This window comes from Apium graveolens, chromosome 7, assembly GCF_009905375.1.
Source record: "Apium graveolens cultivar Ventura chromosome 7, ASM990537v1, whole genome shotgun sequence".
Classification (NCBI taxonomy): Eukaryota; Viridiplantae; Streptophyta; class Magnoliopsida; order Apiales; family Apiaceae; genus Apium; species Apium graveolens.
The window spans coordinates 210,545,846-210,564,039 of NC_133653.1; the positions used below are offsets into that span (position 1 = coordinate 210,545,846).

The 18,194-nt window shown below is 38.9% G+C and overlaps 2 protein-coding genes across 5 annotated transcripts; both read right to left on the minus strand.

Moving 5' to 3' along the window:
* Positions 1–2,699: 2,699 nt before the first annotated feature.
* Positions 2,700–3,263, minus strand: LOC141674429 (uncharacterized). The gene has a single exon (XM_074481135.1). It carries the CDS (start codon positions 3,261–3,263, stop codon positions 2,700–2,702), a length of 564 nt encoding a protein of 187 aa, XP_074337236.1.
* Positions 3,264–8,295: 5,032 nt separating this feature from the next.
* On the minus strand, positions 8,296–13,295 carry LOC141670559 (protein DETOXIFICATION 43-like). 4 transcript variants are annotated; one of them, XM_074476465.1, is made up of 13 exons: positions 13,188–13,295; positions 11,201–11,320; positions 10,964–11,085; positions 10,296–10,810; positions 10,063–10,198; positions 9,884–9,980; positions 9,657–9,757; positions 9,383–9,546; positions 9,202–9,273; positions 9,000–9,116; positions 8,807–8,902; positions 8,589–8,710; positions 8,296–8,502 (listed from the first exon to the last, which is right to left on the minus strand). In XM_074476465.1, exons 2-13 carry the CDS (start codon positions 11,275–11,277, stop codon positions 8,457–8,459), a joined length of 1,665 nt encoding a protein of 554 aa, XP_074332566.1. In that variant the 5' UTR covers positions 11,278–11,320; positions 13,188–13,295; the 3' UTR covers positions 8,296–8,456. The 4 variants fall into 4 exon arrangements, with proteins under 4 accessions (XP_074332566.1, XP_074332569.1, XP_074332567.1 ...); XM_074476468.1 differs by lacking the exon at positions 13,188–13,295 and adding an exon at positions 12,984–13,004; XM_074476466.1 differs by lacking the exon at positions 13,188–13,295 and adding an exon at positions 11,486–11,555.
* Positions 13,296–18,194: the final 4,899 nt, after the last annotated feature.

Here is an 18,194-nt window from a genome sequence, read left to right on the forward strand (position 1 = left end):
CTCATAGTCAGCCAGTAATATCCTTGTCTGAGCACTTTTAATACCAAGGAACCACCCCCCGAGTGATTGCCACAAATCCCTTCGTGCACCTCTCTGAGAATATAATTTCCTTCTACCATATCCATACAACGTAACAGTGGCTGATTAAACCCCCTTTTGTATAATATCCCATCGTATTCCACATACTTTGCAGCCTGGTACCGAAGACGTCGAGCTTGTAATTTGTCTTCTGGTACAACTTCTGTTTGAATATAGTTATGGATTGGGGTCATCCAGTTTTCTTCTGGGATTTCTTGCATTTGAAGCACCTCTACCTCCGGAATACTTGGAATTTCCTGGATTCCCAAAGGGATTTGCCCAAGTTGAACGCTGTCCATCTGTGAACCCATATTGGCCAAAGCATCTGCATTACTATTTTCTTCTTGCGAAACACTTTCTAGCCTGGCATTTGAAAATTTGTTCAATAGGCGCTGCGCACATCTCATATATAGCTCCGTTCGCGGTCCCCGAGCTTGGAATCCTCCATTGACCTGGTTCACAACTAATTCGGAATCACTCCGAACTATCAGATTCACGGCCCCTACCTCCAGAGCTAATTTCAGACCGTTGATCAGGGCTTCAAATTCAGCATCATTGTTAGTAGCATAAAACTTGAAGTGGATAACACTCATCAAACGATGCCCCTCCGGCGTGATCAAGACAATCCCGACACCTGAACCATTATTGTTCACTGCCCCATCCACATGTAATATCCACCAAGGGTGGGGGAGTCCCTGCTTCTTTTCATCCTGGTGACTTTCTTGCGAGGTTGGTTCTGTCAACACTATGGCCTTATCATCAACTTCTTCATCGAACTCAAGTATGAAATCGGCCAGCGCTTGTCCTTTGATTGCCGTGCGAGGACAGTATTCCAAATCGAACTGCCCTAGCTCCACGGCCCATTTTAACATTCTTCCTGACAATTCGGGTTTATGTAGAATATGCCGGAGTGGATAAGCGGTGCGAACTTCTATTCGGTGAGCCTGAAAATACGGTCTTAGCTTTCGTGCCGCAAGAATAAGAGCGTACACTAGTTTTTCCATGTTGGTATACCTGGTTTCCGCGTCCAACAACCTTTTGCTTACATAGTATACGGGCCACTGGTGGCTTGCTTCTTCCTTTACCAATACTGCACTAACGGAATATTCAGACACCGCCAAGTAAAGAATCAATGTTTCTCCGTCTTCTGGTTTGGCCAACATCGGAGGATTTCCCAATTGCTCTTTGATTTTCAGAAAAGTTTTTTCACACTCAGGAGTCCACAGAAAATCCTTTCCCCTTCCTTTGATTGCCTTGAAGAATTCTTTGCACCTATCTGACGACTTTGAGATAAATCGATTTAGGGCCGCAATCCTCCCTGTCAGACTCTGTACTTGTTTGACGCTGGTGGGGGGTTTCATGTCTAGCAGAGCTTTGATTTTTGCCGGGTTAGCCTCAATCCCCCGGTGATTGACCATGAATCCCAAGAACTTCCCCGACTCCACACCGAACACGCACTTCTGCGGGTTTAGTTTCATCCTATATTTTCTCAGAATATGAAACATTTCAGCTAAGTCGGTAATGTGGTCTTCCGCCCTTTTCAATTTGACGAGCATGTCATCCACGTATACTTCCATCGTCTTCCCAATCTGCTTCTTGAACATTTTATTTACCAATCTTTGATAAGTGCCACCGGCATTGATCAGTCCAAATGGAATTCCGATATAGCAGTAAAGCCCTCTATCAGTGATGAAAGATGTGTGCTCTTGGTCGGGCTCATACATAAGGATTTGGTTATACCCGGAGTATGCATCCATGAAGCTGAGCAAAGCATGTCCTGCCGTGGCGTCGACCAACTGATCAATTCTTGGTAGGGGAAAACTATCTTTCGGGCATGCCTTATTCAGATCGGTGAAATCCACGCATGTTCTCCATTTGCCGTTGGGCTTTTATACCAACACCAGGTTTGCTAGCCATTCGGGGTAGAAGGATTCCCGAATTAGTCCAACGTCCATGAGCCTTTCTACTTCCTCTTCCAGGGCTATAGCTCTCTCTCCGCTTACGGCCCTTCATTTTTGTCGAACCCCTTTATGCTTGGGGTCGATATTTAGTCGGTGGCACACTATCTCTGGATCAATTCCTACCATATCGGAATGGCTCCATGCAAATACATCAAGGTTTGCCAAAAGAAATATTGAAAGACCTTCCTTCAACCTTGGTGCCAACTGGGATCCTATTCTCAAGACTTTACTCGGATTTTTTTCATCGACAGGGATTTCAATTGTATCTTCTGCTGGCCCCATCTTCTCCGTCGGCATTGGTATCCGGGGATCCAGGTCAGGTGAATCATGGATTTCATTTTCTTGCGGAGAGGGCGCATCCTCTTTAGGAAGAGTGTCGACTTCTTTAGAAGGCGCGTCTTGCATAGCAGGGGCATCAACTTCCTTGGTATGTTTTGCGGATAAAGGTGTTCCTTTAGGGGGAATGGCACTATCATGTTCGAGGCTTTGCAAGGCATCGAATCTCCCTTCTAACCGTTCCCCATGGAAATCTTTTTGGACTATGGTATCCATCGCCTCCTCTTCTTCCAACATCTCAATTCTGATTGCGTCTTCTAAGTACAACATTGTTGGGGGTGACCCGGAGGGATGCTCATCTTCTTGCTCAACATAATAGTGGACTCAGATTTCCTCGGTTGGTTGCTCAATGCTTTTCTCTTGGTCTACGTCTGAAGTATCTTCGGCATGGGAGTCTTTTCTAAAACCTTTCATAGCTTGCCTGTAGCACTCCCGAGAGTCATACTGAGAACCCTTTATACTCCCCACCCCATTTGGCGTTGAAAATTTGATAGTTAAATGGTGGATTGAAGTGATAACTCTCATCTCCCGCAGAAAAGATCGTCCCAGCAACACGTTGTGGGATGATTCCTGATTCAGGACCTTAAATTCCAGCATCTTTGTCACCGACAACGGGCTTTCCCCCAAAGTACATGGAAGCCGAATCGATCCCATGACTCTAACTCCTACGCCGGAAAAGCCATAGACCCACGAATCTTCTCGTGACATATCCCGATTAGGCAGTCCCATCTTCTTAAAGGTGTTGTAGTACAGGATATTTGTCGAGCTTCCATTATCCACGAAGGCCCCGTGAACATTTTTGGTTCCGATTTGGATGGAAATAACTAGTGCATCATTGTGGGGATGGTGTACCCACCGGGCATTTGCTTCTCTGAAGGTAATATCCATGGACTCGCCCTTAAACACTTTGGGCGGTCGAGTTTCCAACCTGTGAATGTCCGTGAGAGGCCTGAATCAAGCTTCCCTGGCGTATCTTACCAAGGCTCGGTTACTGCATTCCATCCCGGGATCTCCCCCGTAGATTGTTCGGATACTGCCATCCCTGACAAATTTACTTTCCTCCGGGGTGTCATTGTTCGATCTGCGCGGGGCTCGTCTTTCTTCTTCCCTCGTTCTGTCATCCTTGTGTTTCCTTACTTCCTTGACTACCCATTCTCCGAGGTACCCTTCCTTGATAAGCGCTTCGATTTCATCTTTTAAATGTCGGCACTCATATGTGTTATGTCCAGATGATTCATGGTATTCGCAATATTTTTTCTTATCTTTGCTTTGCCATGATGATAAAGCTTCAGGTTTTTTAAATAGCCCTTTATTTTTGTTTACTTCGTAGATATGATCGATAGATGTGACCAAAGGTGTGTACCGGCTTGTCCTGTAGTCATAGTTTGAGGGAGGACTCCATCCCCTCCTTGTGCTTGCTGTATTCACCCGGTCCGGGCTTCGACTATCTCTTCGGTACCTTGGGCTTGGAGACCTATCCCTCTTCCTCCCTTTGTTTCTTTGACTCGATTGTGAAGTCGTTTGTACTTCTGCCAAAGATTGTTCTATGGCTTTAAAAGATTCTGCCAAAGCGAAGACATCTACTAGAGTGGCCGGATATTTCCCTTGCAAGTGCTTCCAAAAATCCGAACCAACCCTTAATCCTGCGATCAAGAAGCTTTTCAGGGCTTCGTTCGATGCTCCCCTTACGCTAGTAGATTCAGCGTTGAACCTTTTGAAGTACGATGTCAAGCTTTCATTTTCCCTTTGCCTAACATTGGCAAGAGTTGTGACAGAGGGCGCGTATCTCGCCGCGGCTTGGAACTTGGTTAAGAACAGAGTCTTCATCTGATCCCATGAGGTGATCACTCCTGGCCCGAGCTTTTGAAACCACTGCTGGGCACTTTCTCTAAAGGTTGCTGCCAAGAGACGGCATCGAGCCAAGTCCGGGACTTGGTACACATCCATCTCTATATTAAAACGACCCAGGAATTCCACCGGATCTGAGTTTCCGTGGAAACGGAGATCGCTAGTAGTGTTGCGATACACGGCCGACAACTGTGCCTCTCTTACTGCCACCGAAAATGGGGAAGGGATTTCGGCTGTGGCCGTCACCCTGCCTTCCAGGTGGTTAAGTAGCCTTTTTAAGTCTCCCACATTGAAAGTTCCCACGCCTGGAATGGTCTGTATTTGAGGTTGCGGACCTTGGGGCTGTAATGGAGGTAACTCCACTTGATTTCCTCCGGGAAGGGCTTGCTGCTGGCTCGTATTCTGGGCGTCTTCGGGTATCACAATTACTTCAGGATTTCGTCCTTGATTTCTCCCTTGATTCTCTTCTCCACCTTGGCCGCGGCCCGAACCGTACCGCTATCATAGTTTCCTACATTTCTGTGATCATCATGTTCCGCATAATCATAGCCATCTGTTTGGTTATTCCTGGGGGAATCGAGGTGACCGCGGTAATTGTCGCGACGGTATCCCTCTAAATATCTACCTCGGCCTCCACCTCTTCCTCTCCATTGAGGCCTTCTTCAACGATCGTTTCCATACCACGCCCATATCGATCCAGCGATCTGCGAGGAGGAGCTCTCTTATGATCGCGGTGCCGCTCCCGACTTTCCTGGGAATTCAGGGGCACACGCGTTGGATCGCCATGTAGCTCCTGATTTTCCTGGGAATTCAGGGGCACACGCGTTGGATCGCGGTGCCGCTCCCGATTTTCCTGGGAATTCAGGGGCATACGCGTTGTATCATGGGGCGTCACATCTCCACGATCAGCTTCTTTCTGCCATTCAAGTAACAACATTCTCAAATCATCATCGCCCAAGCGAATCCCCAAGCGATCTTTCAAAGCTGCGAAGCCCCGTTGCTGATTCTCCGGCATCGACTCTGCCTGTCGGCGTTCCTCGAGACTACGTCCAGACCGGTGCGGATGGGTGGCTCCCCGGGTGTCTGTCCGCAGAATTTCCCATCCATCAGCATCTTCTTCCACTAGCTCCATGATTGGTGACGTGTCATTAGAATAGTCCAGGCATCGCGGGGTTATCGGTACACGCCCTCCTTCAGTGCGGCCATGGCCGGCTGAGACATCCCTATCAGTCATGGGTGCTTTTCCAGGTGCATGGTTCGCTCGGTTGTGGCGAAGACCCCTCCTGGCCTTGCGCCGTTCCACAGTGCTCAACCTTGAATCAAAACCATTCAAAGCATTTCCTATGCGATACAGTTGTTCCAACAAGTCGGCGTTGCTGATGAGCACAGGTGGCTGTCCTCCGACGTCCGGCGTGGGACGATCAGTCATTGGCGGAACGTAGGGTTCATATTCATAGCCATGATCAGAAACTTCTTCAGAACTTCCATCATAAAAACTTCCATCATGATATTGAGACATCCTTCCTCCCAGATGTAGATCTTGATTAGCCCCTCCTTCTAGCGCCAATTTGTTGACGGAGGAATTTGGGAACAACAAAACTTGAGGTTAGTAGCCGGAAACAAGATCTGTGATGGCAGTTCTTCGTCGGAAACGTGAACAGTAACCGATGAATCCGATGAACAATATTCGTCGGAAAAGATGAACAGTGTTTGGTGGTGATGATTATTGGGGGCTGAGATTGCTTAGGGTTAGTGGTGGCTCCTTTGCGCTCTCGCTTCTGACCCTTCACAATGTGCCTACGTACCCCTATTTATAGGGGATCAAGCCCATGTAGTTCTTGGGGAACAAGAAACCTAATGAGCTTAGATTTCTTATCCCGAGGCCCAGTAGGAAACCCACTGGAAACCGTCTTCTACTAGCTTTAGGAATGTCCGCCGATGAGGCCCAACCACAAAGGCCCAAGGCTCGTATGCGGCTTCAAGACTTTACGGATAAGGCATCTCCCTGGCCAAGGATAACCCTCCGCTATCGGCTGTTTCTCTAGTCCGCGGACGCAGGTATAGCCGTGGTTCACCCCAAATATTGGACGCATCCTTGTCCCCCGATAAGGAGCCCCTACCAGATTGCAGGACAAGTGATCTCAAGCTTTTGGGTGCAAAGTGCAGGTTACTCCAAAGTCTCCCAACGAGGATGCCTGTTGACTACAGTGACAGAGCTGCCAAAGCACATACCAGATTTCACCCCACATCCCCAATGAGGACACCCATTGACTACAGGAGGAGGCCTTCAGTCCAGGCATACCCCTAGAGGTCTCTGACCACGGACACCGCCTTTCATGTAGATATGCTACAGGAAGGAGTTCTTCAATAAAGTACCTACATTAAATAGGTTAGTAATAACATTCTCCATCTTCCTTGAATCTTCCAGAGAGTCCATCCAAGTAGCATATCAAAGTTGCATTTATATGTCAAGTAGAAGTTAAGGGCGCGCCCTTACATTCTTGTATGTTGGCGCCGCCCTGTGTCATCAGCCTTTGATCTCTTCCTATATCATTCTACATCATAGGGCGCGCCCTAAATTATTCATCGTTAAGGCTTTATCTAACTTTGTCCAAGCCAAGATGTGAGTCTGTCAAAGCAATCCGTCCAAGGAGCCTTTCTTACTTAAGGTGCGCCCTAAAGCTCTCTGTAGGACAGATCCCAATCAAGGAATTCCTCTCCCCTTTTTCAATCATTGGACGCACCTCCTTATTATGCTTGAGGGCGCGCCTTTGGGGATAATAACCACAACCATTAATCAGCTATTCAATCAATGGGGTGCGTCCTAGGGCGCGCCTTCTTTTTTATGGAAAGTTAATCTTATCTTTTCCTAGATTTCAGGCGTTTCTCCTTCGATTTTGCCTATTTTATCAATCTCATTCTGAATATTGTTTATACCAATTTTTGGGCATAACAATTACTAAACGTGGTTTGCATCACAACAATGAAGTCAGTTCTATTATCTCCACTGGGAACTGGTGTTTACTTAGACCTAATTCGAGACACCATCATCTTGACCCTCTCCTTCAGCATTGGTTGCACTCGTTTGACTATCTAGCCCTCTCTTCTACAGCTCAGGATACTCTTCTCTGGGACGGTCTTGTAGCCTCCAAGGTCAAAACTAGGGATATTTAGAATTCAATTCGTAATAGAGGCACCATTGTTTCCTGGCATCGAGCGGTTTGGCACAAGCTTTGCATCAACAGATTCGCTCACCATCAGTGGCTTGTTTGTCTTGGTAGGCTGAACACCTTAGCTATGCTTTATAGATTTGGCATCTCTACATCTCAACAATGCTTTCTTTGCATTTGGGCTCGTGAAACGGATAATCACCTATTTCCGCAATGTTCTTACAGTAGATGGATCGTGGGACGCCTTTTATCTTACCTTGGTGTCTTAATCAGTGGTGACACCTGGGTTGGGTTTCTGCAAGCCCTTCTAGATCTTCATGATAAAGCTAAGAGTGTTATTTATCTTTGTTATGCTCAGGATATGTCTAGAGAGAGCGTAATGCTCGTGCACACAGTAATGTCGTCTTTGGTCCTGCAAAGCCGCTCCAAGGAATTCTCAAGGATGTCAATGCTCGCATTTATGGCTCATGATTTTCTAATTTAGTTTGTAATAGGCCTGCCTTATTTGTATGACTACTATTCTATCTCCAATCTATATTTTAGATTGGTTATAGATAGCGTAGTTGACTTTTCTTCGGAAAGTCTGGGCCGCTCCATATGAAATCATCAATATCAATACTAACAATAAATATTTAAATTAAATAAATGGCGGTGGGAGGATTCGAACCCGATTCTCACCCTAAACCGAGCTCTGGTACCATGTTAAGTAACCAATTCATCTAAAACCTTAAGGTAATAGAGCAACGTCTGAAGATGATGTTATTTTGTTTAACAGAAATAAATGGAGTTGCATCAGCTAATGTGAACATATCTTGTGTTTTATACTCGGAAGTTATTGACGCAGTTTAACAAATTTGATTCTTAATCCGAAGAGCCTACTTATGTATTAGATATATCAGCAGAGGTATGGAAGCGTATTATTGATATATTATTAGTACTATAATTACACGTACAAACGATGGAAAATGAACAAAGTTACAGACCTCCAAAACTAAATCGATAGCATGAGAAACAAAGAAAATTTTCTAAGAGCTGAAAGGAAAATTTAACAATCTTATAGTATCTACAATCCCCTGAGAAAGCGCCAAGGTCCAGTTCCAGTCCCCATTCTGCACATAATATTTGTCAGTTAGTCATTGTTATGTTTGTAGAAATATATATAGTTAACAAATTTATTCAGGAAAAAAATATATACCTCCAGACACCAGCTAATGCCCTGAGACTCATGTAAATGGTTAAAGCAAGCCATATCCCAACAAAACCATTACTCTCAGACAAAAGAAACAACGACGTAATGCTTAATAGAGCTACTAGAACCTGAAGAAACACAGAACAAAATGTGGTTGGTAAATCATACATTAGGCATGTATAGATTGTATTTACAAATAGCAGAGCAGGGGTCTGATAAGTTACCATGGAGTATGCAGAATAAGCAAAATCAGATACGCCATAGTTGACACCATCGAAAACAAATGCTAATGAATTTATTGGCTGTGTTGCTGCAACAAACTGATTTTGAAGGGAAGGATTTAAGCATTGACATTTCAGTTGGGTATATTATGATCAGTATTTTAAGGAATTTAAGTTTTCTACAAGAATGTATTACCGGGACACCTAGGGTTATAAGGTGGAGAACGTGTTTATCTTTGGTGAAGACCACAGATCCAAACTGCAACCCAAGTCCTACGACAAGAGACAGTCCCAAGCCAAGTACAAATGCCATCTGCCATATAAAAGTTTTAAGACAATTAAGGTTTTCATCAATTAGCCAGAATAATAATAATCCTCTTTTTCTCGTAGTAGCAAACCTGTAGTACTCGAGATGCAGCAGCAGTTGCCTTTTGATAATCCTTCTCAGCAAAAGCACAAGCAATGATAGCCTGTAGCAATAAATTACTTAATGTGAGTTCCTATTACTTTCTATTATATAGTTTAGAGCTTTTACCCGAGATTATGAATTTTTAAAAACTTGGGAAAGATGGTGATTACCTGTCCTGCAACAGCCAAACCATCAGCAAGAAGGGAGGATGCCATCCAAACTTGTAAGCAAATCTGAAAAGCTGCCATAGGAGTTGTACCCAACCTTGCAGCCAACGACGCGGCCAAAGTGACACAAGATGTTGCTGCAATCACCCTTCCCAGCAAATAAAATCCTGCGATTTACAAGTAAGAACATTAACTTACATGAAAAAATGGAAACTTCAATCTAATGTTACTGTTATATCAGTGAAACACAATGACAGACAGTTAGGCAATAGACTACCATTTTTTAGAAATCGACTGAATTGCAAACTTTTGAGGCTTGGAGGTATGAGGTAAACTTGTTTCATCAATTTCCAGAAGAGGATCACCAAGATTAGATACCTAAAATGAATTGTTACATGTAAGGCAGCTGTTTTACAGCATCAGGAGTTCGGTAAAAGATAACTAATTTAGAGAAGCGAATAGCAGAACAATATTTTCAATTCAGTTGCCTTTTACTGAACTTACTGAGAAAGCACATGAACAATTGCTGCACCACTAACTCCCATATGGCAAACAAATATAAGAATGGGGTCCAAAACAACATTTGCTAGATCTCCAGCAACTGTTTCAAACGTTGAGTGTGGGCTTAGTAGGTTCTGTGCATAGATGTTATCCTTGCTCAAGTATAAGTAGTGTAATAATACCTGTGGCATATAGGGGAGTTGTAGTATCCTTAAATCCTCGAAAAACTCCTTGCATGGCTAAAGAGAGAAGAACCGCTGGAGCACCCAGTGATCTTAGTTTCAAATACCTTTTTGCAGGCTCTAGCATAGGGGAATCCTGTATAAAAGAAATATCAGATGTATAATCAAGTTTGATTTTTGGAGTGATTAGAAAACAATTAACTCAAGTGCATGAAAAGAGGAGATGTACTTACAGATCTGACTCCCATAATTCCAAGTAATGGTCTAGCTAAAGAAATGAGAAATATAGTTTGAAGGATGCCTAGTACAGCTCCCATAACCAACGCTGTGGATGCCGAGGGAATATGTCGTTTTACTCTTGCTACATTAGTTTGTGAATTGGTACTTTGATGCTTCTTAGCTTTAGTTTGAGTTTTATCTGAATCAGAACAGGCCACATTTTGAGGCTTAGATGCACCAGTCTCACTAGCTGATGTTGCTAATACAGACTGAGTTGTATTTTCTGCCTTAACTAATTCTTGAGCTTCCATGTTTGTAGCTGAACCACCCTTTTCTAAGCTGTCAAGGACTACATCTTCTGCCCTTACTTTTACCATTTCATTTATTTTCATCTCCTTTTCTAATCTTCCAATAGTATCTTCCTCAGCAACAAAAGAAGTTGTTATACTGACAAGAGGAAATATGGTAACTTTGGATGCTTGATTGAAAATGGCAATAGAAACCCCCACAGCAGCCAGCTCCACCGCGCCTATACAAAAGGTGTTTGATATTTCATAAGAAATGATTATGTAGGTTTTATCCCTAAAATGAAGCATCCATCCCTATTACTTGCATGGAAACAGGAGCATTGAAAGTTAAGATGGCTGAAGCGTGTGCAAGGGAAGAAATCATAATCAAGTACCTAAGTGGCCGATAAACGCAGTGTCGATTATAGAAGCGATAGGATCAGCCGCTAACGCCAAGGCTGCTGGGAATGCAATGCGTAGTATCTCTGATCCAAGTGCATCCATCTTGAATAACAGCCTTTATAGAAGATAAAATTATAATTATCCATTAACTTATATTACCAGAACAAGACTTATTTCCCTTTAATATCATAAATTTTGAACACACTAATAACATTACATTATAAATGTACCTGGCATCTCTAAAGAAAACCATAATAGGCATCTTCCCTTTTACTGCTGCTGAATGCACGACATCATCTTCAGCCATAATTGTACTGATCCAGCTGGTTCAAATGCTTGTTTATCAAGGCCTAAAAAGTGATGCAACCAAAATCACTTTTATATCTTTCCGAATCATCCGTAAAAATGCATATATAAAAATATAAAGACACATACATTTATAAATATCAAGGCATGCAATCTCGAAGTCCATTTGCAAAGAAAAGATAAGAGGCAATACGTGAAGTAGTGACTACCTTAATGTGAGCTTCTGTAGATGAGTAACGTTTTGGTGAGTGATTTTAATATAAACTTCAAAGGAAAACTAACTTATTTATATATACAAGTTATGATGATAACACCTTCCTCAGTTGTTTTAATGTATCAGACGCACAGTCAACAAACGTCAAGAAAAGGTCTCATGAACACTGTTAGAAGTTATGAAATTATATATTTTGAGTCGTGCATGTTTTATGCGAGTGCACATAAAACAGACAATCATAAATTAGTCCTTACAAAATAAACTACTGACAGTTTGTTTTAAATATTCTGAACATCAAACGACGTCTTTAAATTAGTTCCAACATAAAACAAACTATGTTATTCAATTTAAAACTAAATTGACCCTCGCCAAACTTCACATGAGAGAAAAAAGTGAGAGTAATAGCATTGAAAATTAATGTAGGAAGCTAACTGACAAGACCTCCCTCAGTTCAACCTGATAACAGCAGCAGACCATAAGAGGTGTAAAGAAGTTCAAAATCAAATTACTTGTAGTTGTTTATATATAAAAAAAATAAAAACTTCTGTCCTTTGTGATAAACATTTCTTGGTTTCTAAGATTTGCAATTGCCTCTATAAAAATGCATGAAAGTACAGAGAAGAGGACACCGTCGAAACCTACGACTCATAAAGATTCAAAAATGGCCTTATCACTCAGTCCTTAAGATACACTTAATAATGCATTTAGCAAAAAACAAACAACATACAATGCATAAATTTTTTATTAACCAAGTGGTTGTAAGAGCAATATTCTTGCAGGTGAATGTGATGAGTTTATGTAATAGCACCTGTACCGACTCTCTAGAACCTAATGATATTTTTAGTGTTAATGTTGATATAGTTATGTTAATCCCAAAGGTAATGTTAGTACCTTTCAAAATTATATACATTGTTTATAGCCATGTATAATATGGGCACTGCTTCTAAAAGAAAATGACAAAAAGAAAGGGTTTGAGACCATAACCTTCTAATACATGTTACTATATATGTTTCGGAAAATGTTAGAGTCCCCAAATATTGTTACAAAAATTGTTCCTAAATATTTTATAAATTGTAACTTTCCTACTAATAATATGGGACCCCGCGCGCATTCATATGTACCCACGAATTATATTTAAACACGTGTCATGCCACTATTTTGGTACGAGTTTTGTGTTACGCAGCATTACTCATATATTTGCTACTACTTTATGTAAAGAGATATTCGCTACAATATAGGAAACTTACTAGACTTCCACATATATTTTCTTTGTAGAGGAGTCGACCTCAAAACGAACGACTAACATAAATCGTTAAAACACTTACTAATAAACTAGCTCTGTACCTAAATGCAACAACTGCTAAGATGATGATGTGCTAACTCTGTAAAAACAATGCAATGTTTGGCCAAAAACTTGTTTTTCATCTATGCATTGCATGCAAGATACACACTAACTCAACAACGGAGCTACACGGGGGTTAGAAGGATCTAACCTACACGTCCGGTTCGGAGGGGCAGATCTTATGAATACACTTTGTAGATTCACACAAATAAACACATGCACCTTCTCTCCATATATACGTATCTATAATATGAACTACGAAAGAAACTGAAAATGATGAACCAAATATGAAGGATGCATGACATCAATCAAGTAAATAAACAAAAATTGAACCGAATCGAGAATAGAAACGTACCTAGAGTACTTGAAACTCAAGTTATTCTTCGAGTCCTAACATTTCTTACTACATTTGATCCCTTTATATACTCTCCCTACACCTCTGTCCCAAAGTCGCTTCTCCATTTTCATTTAAAGAAAACATTTTTAAAAATTTAAAGTTATAAAAAGGATGCAATATCATTGTAGCACACACAAGCACATTGCAAGACACACGAAACCCACACGCATAAATCAGCTTCATTTTTTTTATTTGGCAATTTTCGGGGACACTTGGCTATTTTCCATTAGGTAAAACATTAATTACCAAAGTTAATTCAAGGATTAGCCACTAAGATGCTAACATGTACTGAATTTAGAGCAATTGCATGTAATTAGTATAAATCTATGTGCATTATTTTAAGAAAAATATTAGGGTACAAAATTGGTTACCAAAATAGTTATAAAATGTCACCAAATATCCCGTCAAATATCACAGTGTCATATTTTTATTTACTCCATGAAAATGAACATCCCCGCATTCACACTGTATTATGTATCTCACGATATTTGTAACAAATTTTTGTACTTTTTTTGGGGCTTCTGGCGCTACTCCTATTTTAAATAGGAAAATACGTGGTGTACATAATTTTATACAAAATTTTATGAGTCCTCTATATTTATATCAATAAAATCAATTAAAACACCCCACATCAAATGCTATATCATTATATACAAATATTTTGTAGCACTCCTCTTTTAAATCAGGGATAAGGGTACTAAGTTCCACAATCCACGTCATCTATATGTGGGCCCTAAATATATTGAAGTGCTTTTGTTGAGTGGGTCTTTCAACTTTCCATTTTCTTTTAGAAATGGGGCACGTAGGATTTGCAACATGTTACTGCATGCTGCGGCTGGTAATTAAGCTCAATTCTCTAATCATTAACAAATCATCAAATTGTATTGGTTTAGCTTCACTAATCATCTAGCCAGTTTTATGCAGTTTGGTAAAGGCTAATTAAAGAAGCGATTTTAAGTGGTTTAAAGACATTCTACAGCTGTGCGAAACCGAACTTTAATAGGTCCGGGCTAAAATATGATCATCGAATATCCTTGTCCCAAAAGATAAAATTAAAAATGGTGTAATAAGTAGATAAATAGACTAATTTTCCAGAATAATACCAAGAACGGAGAAAATATTTCATCAATGCCATGAAATTAACGGAGGCTTCAACCTCATGAGCTCCTCCCACAAATAGTCCTTGTTTTTGACAATATTGGTCTGTATTTTTTATAATATTTTGATAACGGAACAGAAAAAGTGTGTTCATTTGAATGAAATTTATACTACAGGAAATTTGGTTTGTCATTTTAACAGTCAAGTTTCAGTTTGACTAATACTTCTTATTAGTGTTTAAACTCATGTTGATAATTTGATTTTTTTTTTAATATTTTTGAATAATTCAATTGTACGAATGTCAAGACCTGTATATATTAGTGATATAACAAAATTTTCAGAAAAAAATAAATTCACTTGGTTTACTATTTTAACAGTCAAATAGTTATTTAACTAGTACCTCTTACTAGTGTTAAGTATCATATCGATGTTTCGATTTTTTAAAAAATTATAGTGGATGAAACACGTAGATGTGGAACTCTTGTTACTTTTTTTGTAATTTTTCAAATATATTCAAAAAATATTTAAATTTTATAATATTATCAAACACAAAAAATCAAAATTCTTCCATAATGTATATTTTTTCGCCACCATAATATGTGTACATGCGATAAATATTACACTTGTATATAAATATATATATTTTTTTAATATATATAATACTATTTAGATTTTTAAGTATTTTTTGTATTTTTTCGTTTACTAAATACAACTGCTTACAGTCACTTTAATTATTTCGAACCGATTTCGATTGAAATTGTTTTTTGCAATTTCGGCAAATTCAAACAAAAAGAGCGGGAAAATATCCCGCCATTTTGGTAAGGCTAGCGGTCGAATTTAGGAGCACTAAATAATTCAGATGACGGGAAAATTCCCTCCATTTTTTGATGGAGTCAAATTTAACTGCACAAAAAATCCGGTCGCATTTATTACTAAATACAACCGCGGGCCGCGGGCGGTTGTATTTAGCCGTGCCCAATGAAACAACCGAAATCAGTTAAATTTAGGTTGGTTGAATTTATGCAATTGAATTTAGGCTTACTTTCTTGTAGTGTTATACCGTTTTTCGTTAAAATTAGATTAATTGTTCATAATTACTTTTTCAAAAAAAAATTCCAAATAATTTAAACTAAAATTTAAATTTATATATTTTGGACCGAATGTTCTATTCTCCGTTTTGAATGTCATTTGATATGACACAAATTTATGCATGTACGTTAATAAAATCTAAAAAATATTTATATACAGATATTTGATTTTCATTCCTGATTATATAGTATGATTCAGGACACTGAAAGGTGAAGTGTTTTTGCTCATATTTATTAATAATTAAACATATAAGTTCAAACAAATTTAATATATTTTATGAATAAAAATATATAATCAAACTTTAATTTATCCAACAAGAAATATGGTCATTTGCGATAGAAAATTTTTGACGAAATAATCGAGCACGCCATTTTACGACATAAAACGATAAAGTGTTGTAAGTATTTAAGACTGAATACAAAATCGTCGAGGATTTCAAAATTTCTAATTGTCGAATTTCTTAGATATAAATACACAAATGTAACTATAAAAATTAAAATTAAAAGCAAGTCGTAACTTGAATTTTATTATATTACAGCTTCCATAATTTGCTTTAACCTAGCTAATGTGTTGGACAAGTAACTCAGGTAACATTATTATCGTCGCTTACTCGCTTGTAATGTTTTCTGGTATCAGTAGCTATGCTTCTACTAGCTCCCCGCACTAGTAGTGGCTAGGAAATGTACCGAAGTATACAACACTATGTTGACATTTAACAACATTATAATCTGCAGATTAGTGCATAATGCGAATTAAGACAAAGTTTTAGTAGAAACAAAGAACAATTATCTGCAGATTAGTGCACTATGCTAACTGAGCACACAGTTTCATTAATAACTTTGTTCGATTAACTTTGGCAAAAAAAATTATATACTCCACCATGCCAATTTAATTTGCACTTTGTTTTCCATTTTCATATAACTTGCTAACACAAAAGTATAAAGCAGACGGACTGTTTTTAAATGTACCTTCTATTCCTCAAAATCTAATCAAAATTGGTCACTTTCTGCCTACAATTAACTACTTTTCTGAATAAAATTAATTGAAATTAATATATATATATGGGAATGATCAAATACAAATTAAAATTAAAATAAAACTTAGAACTAATATAAGTCATTAGATCTACTCAATCTAATGGTCCCCCTAAATCACACCACCCAACACCCTCTCACCCCCAATTTCAGCTTTTTTCTTCCGTTTTTAATTTGATATTTCCTGTTAAACCGTAACTTTTTTTTAAAATCCGATTTCACTGTATTTTTCTACATCTCTCAACGATCGATTTGCATAACATATGTGTTATATTTCGAATTAGTTTCTTTTAAAAAATTATTTAATTTCTAATTTCTATTCTAAATTGGTTTTTATTGGAGTAGACATTTATATATATATATAGAAAAGAGATATTTACTGAATATATTCATTTAAGATTTAACGAAACAATAGATTTTGTTTTTAAAGCAAGTAGGTAAAGATAAGTGATGGTTTCGGTACTAAACAAGTAAAATTTGAGAGTGCTAATATTGTATTGATTATAAGATGATAACGTTGAATCAATGTAGTCCCCTTGTCACAGAATAATAAGTAAATAAAATAATGTGCTAAAGGGAACGTAATTGATTAAACAATTCTTCAAGAGACCGTGTGTGCTGCGTGCCCAAATTAGTGCAAGACGCATACTAATTATTTTAAGGACCCTTATATTTTTAGCAGCTTGGGATAAGCACTATGATACTGTTCTACTCGTCCTCGAATATAAATAAACTAGACCCCTTGTTGATATATTAACAACTGACAATACTATGAAACATAAAGATATGTATAGCATGAGAACCTCCTATTCCGGGGTTAGTCGGCGATCTATGGGTAAATTGTGACTAATCCATAAAAAGCATCAAGTTTGAAAGTTAAAATTTGTCAATATTCCGTAAAATTTGACTTAATCGATCGAAAATTGATTTAATCGATCGAAAATTGATTTAATCCACTACAACGAGTAATAATTTTTTGTGTTAAAAAACTTATGACAAAACTAGTATAAAAATTATGTATCATCTTTGTGTTGTAGTGATCTGTGAACACAATTATTTGAACATGCATACATATAAATCTTGGAAAATTGATATAACCAAAGGAGACTCATTAATAATTGAATTAATTAGGCAATTCTAATTCCTATTGGGTAGGAGGATTCAATTTTCTAAAAAAAAAACAAATATATAAGATATAAAAGGGATGAAGCTAGTGTTATACTGAAGGGACTCCATTTGGAGACAATACTGATGGCATGATGAACAAATTAAAACTGAACCCAGTACAAGATATAGTCGTCCGTACATCTGTAGTTGCATGCTTGTTTCCTCGACTGCAATGCAGCTAGTCTTGAAAACGGCACTACATTCCGCGATTATGATCATGATAACAACACCAATAACGCTATAAATTGTCGGGTGGAAGTCCAGTTTTGGTGCTAAAGCAATCCCTCAAGTAATAAAATTTATGAATTCCATTCATCACTGCTATTTGCTCATATGTACCAATTTATTTTATTAGATAGTTTTAGAATCATTTGGAACGGGACTACCACAACCGCACAACGGTCTCTATTACACAATTTATTCTCGGACCAAAACTCGTCATTTGAAAAAAAAATTAACTCGAAAGTGAATTCATTTTTATTCTTTATATCCAATCTCAACATTAATAGCTTAATCCGCCAAGTTTTTTACTTTTCCCACTTAGTTTTAACTGATATTGCTCAAAATTTTGACTTTT